General features: G+C 44.4%; 1 protein-coding gene across 1 annotated transcript in view; it reads left to right on the top strand.

Moving 5' to 3' along the window:
- Positions 1 to 433, top strand: part of TMEM139 (transmembrane protein 139) — a 2,040-nt gene extending 1,607 nt beyond the window's left edge. Inside the window, exon 2 of the mRNA XM_009865935.1 lies at positions 25 to 433. Within this exon, the coding sequence (XP_009864237.1) occupies positions 25 to 433 (409 nt within the window). The remainder of the gene's footprint in view (positions 1 to 24) is intronic.
- The last annotated feature ends 1,487 nt before the right edge of the window (positions 434 to 1,920 follow it).

The raw sequence follows: 1,920 nt of genomic DNA, 5'->3' as shown, positions 1-1,920 counted from the left end.
TGGCATTCCTTTCTTGGTGCATAGGGTGAACGCTGCCTATGAAGCACCCACCTATGAGGAGGTGATGACCATGTCAGTTCCAGCAATATGGACAATTGCATCCAATCCAGGCTCAGTGCCCTCACCACTGAATGAGCCTCCTCCTTACAACGTCGTTATTGAATCAACTGCCCACGAAGATACTATAGTGGAGGCTCTCAGGGTGTCAGTGGCATCGGACATAAGAGGCACCTTGGAGACAGACAGAGGCTCCAGGATGCAGCTGCAGCTGGTGCTGCCCCCAAGACCGCAGCGGATTGTTTCAGACATTCATGAAGTGAAAGGTATTGAAGACAGGTTTGAGCCACTGGAGCCACTCACCCCACCACCTGCTTATGAGAGTGTCGTCAATGATGAGGTCTTTGAAGATGGTTTCCAACCCTCCGTATTATGATTAATTTCACCTTTAATAAATGCAGAAACAAACTCTCATCCCAATACAGGATGCTCTTACAGGGAAGGTGAAAGACCTGAGATTTTTCACACCTGAAACTGTGAAAGTTTGTTTCACCATTCTTTGAACTGGAGATGAGCCACAGACACAATTTCTGATGCCACTACAATCTTTTTGCACAAAATATAAAGCAATGCACAACCACTATGCTTTGTCTTGGCATATACACATAAAACCACTGTGAGGAAACCTGCATTATATATAGCAACAATTCTCAAACACCTTTATGGGGGAGGAGAATGAATCATGAGATAAGGTTGCCAAAGAACCTGTGAAGAAGAAGGGAAGGATGCAGCCAGGAGAAGCTGCCTGGGAAAGGGCAGGAATAGAAACAGAATTAAATAGGATATGCCTGTGCATTACAAATAGCAGTATTGCTGAGAGCTGTGCAGTCATCAGCCACCTAAAATCCCTACTGAGAGACTGAGGCTGTAGTTCCCCGAGTTGCTATTTGGCAGCAACACAAATTTATGGTCTGTGCTGCTTGTTACTACCCCTCTGCTGCAGTTGCTCCACGTCTGCATCTGTGCTGCACTGGACTGGGACTGAGAGGAGTGTCCCTGCCTGGATCATCAGTCTTTGCAGCTCTGCAGGCAGGTGTATTTCTCTGCTGTATTACATCTGCAAACAGATGGCTTGATATATACTTCATTGTCATGGCGGCAAGGATTTGCACAGAAATATCAGCGTTCCTGCAGTTCTCCAGAACAATGCCATGCATGGAGGCTTCTCTCGGGACTCTAGAAAGGGGCAGTGTGTCTGCCGAGACCACAGCTGCAGTGGAGAGCACCTGAGAATAACACTCCCGAGGCACGTGTGGTCTCCATTGTTGACAGCTCTAGGCTGGAGCCAGATTCTAGCTCTCACTGACCAGTGATGCTGCGCCGTCTTGAAATTGGTGAGTTAAACTCATAGGGTTTGCAACATTTAAGAGGTCTACAGCATGCAGAGACATTCATGTCTGGTGAATGCTCAAATAAAAACAGAAATATGGTAGTCCTAATCTCCTTATGAAGCAGAGCAGCAAGCATCACAGCCTTGTCAAATACCACTGCATCATCTTTAATTCATAAGGAACCATCAAAACATAGGCTAAGAGCACATAAATAATTTCTTTTTGTTTGGTTCTTTATAGTTCAAAATAAAAACGACCTTTTATGTTGTTTAAAAATAAACATAATAAGATTAAAAATACCTGGTGGCATTATTAGTTTTTTGTCCCGAAAGAAACACTCCGCAAAGCCACGCTCTTGCTTTAATTCTTCTTATTTTATAATCTTGGCTTAGAAAAAAAGAGTTCCACTTCTAAATCGATAGCTGAATCATTTTAATTATCATTAATCACAGAATCACAGAATGTCAGGGGTTGGAAGGGACCTCTAGAGATCATCTAGTCCAACCCCCCTGCCAGAGCAGGATCCCCTAGG

This window comes from Apaloderma vittatum, unplaced genomic scaffold, assembly GCF_000703405.1.
Source record: "Apaloderma vittatum isolate BGI_N311 unplaced genomic scaffold, ASM70340v1 scaffold23863, whole genome shotgun sequence".
Lineage (NCBI taxonomy): Eukaryota > Metazoa > Chordata > Aves > Trogoniformes > Trogonidae > Apaloderma > Apaloderma vittatum.
This window is presented reverse-complemented; position numbering and strand designations above follow the sequence as displayed.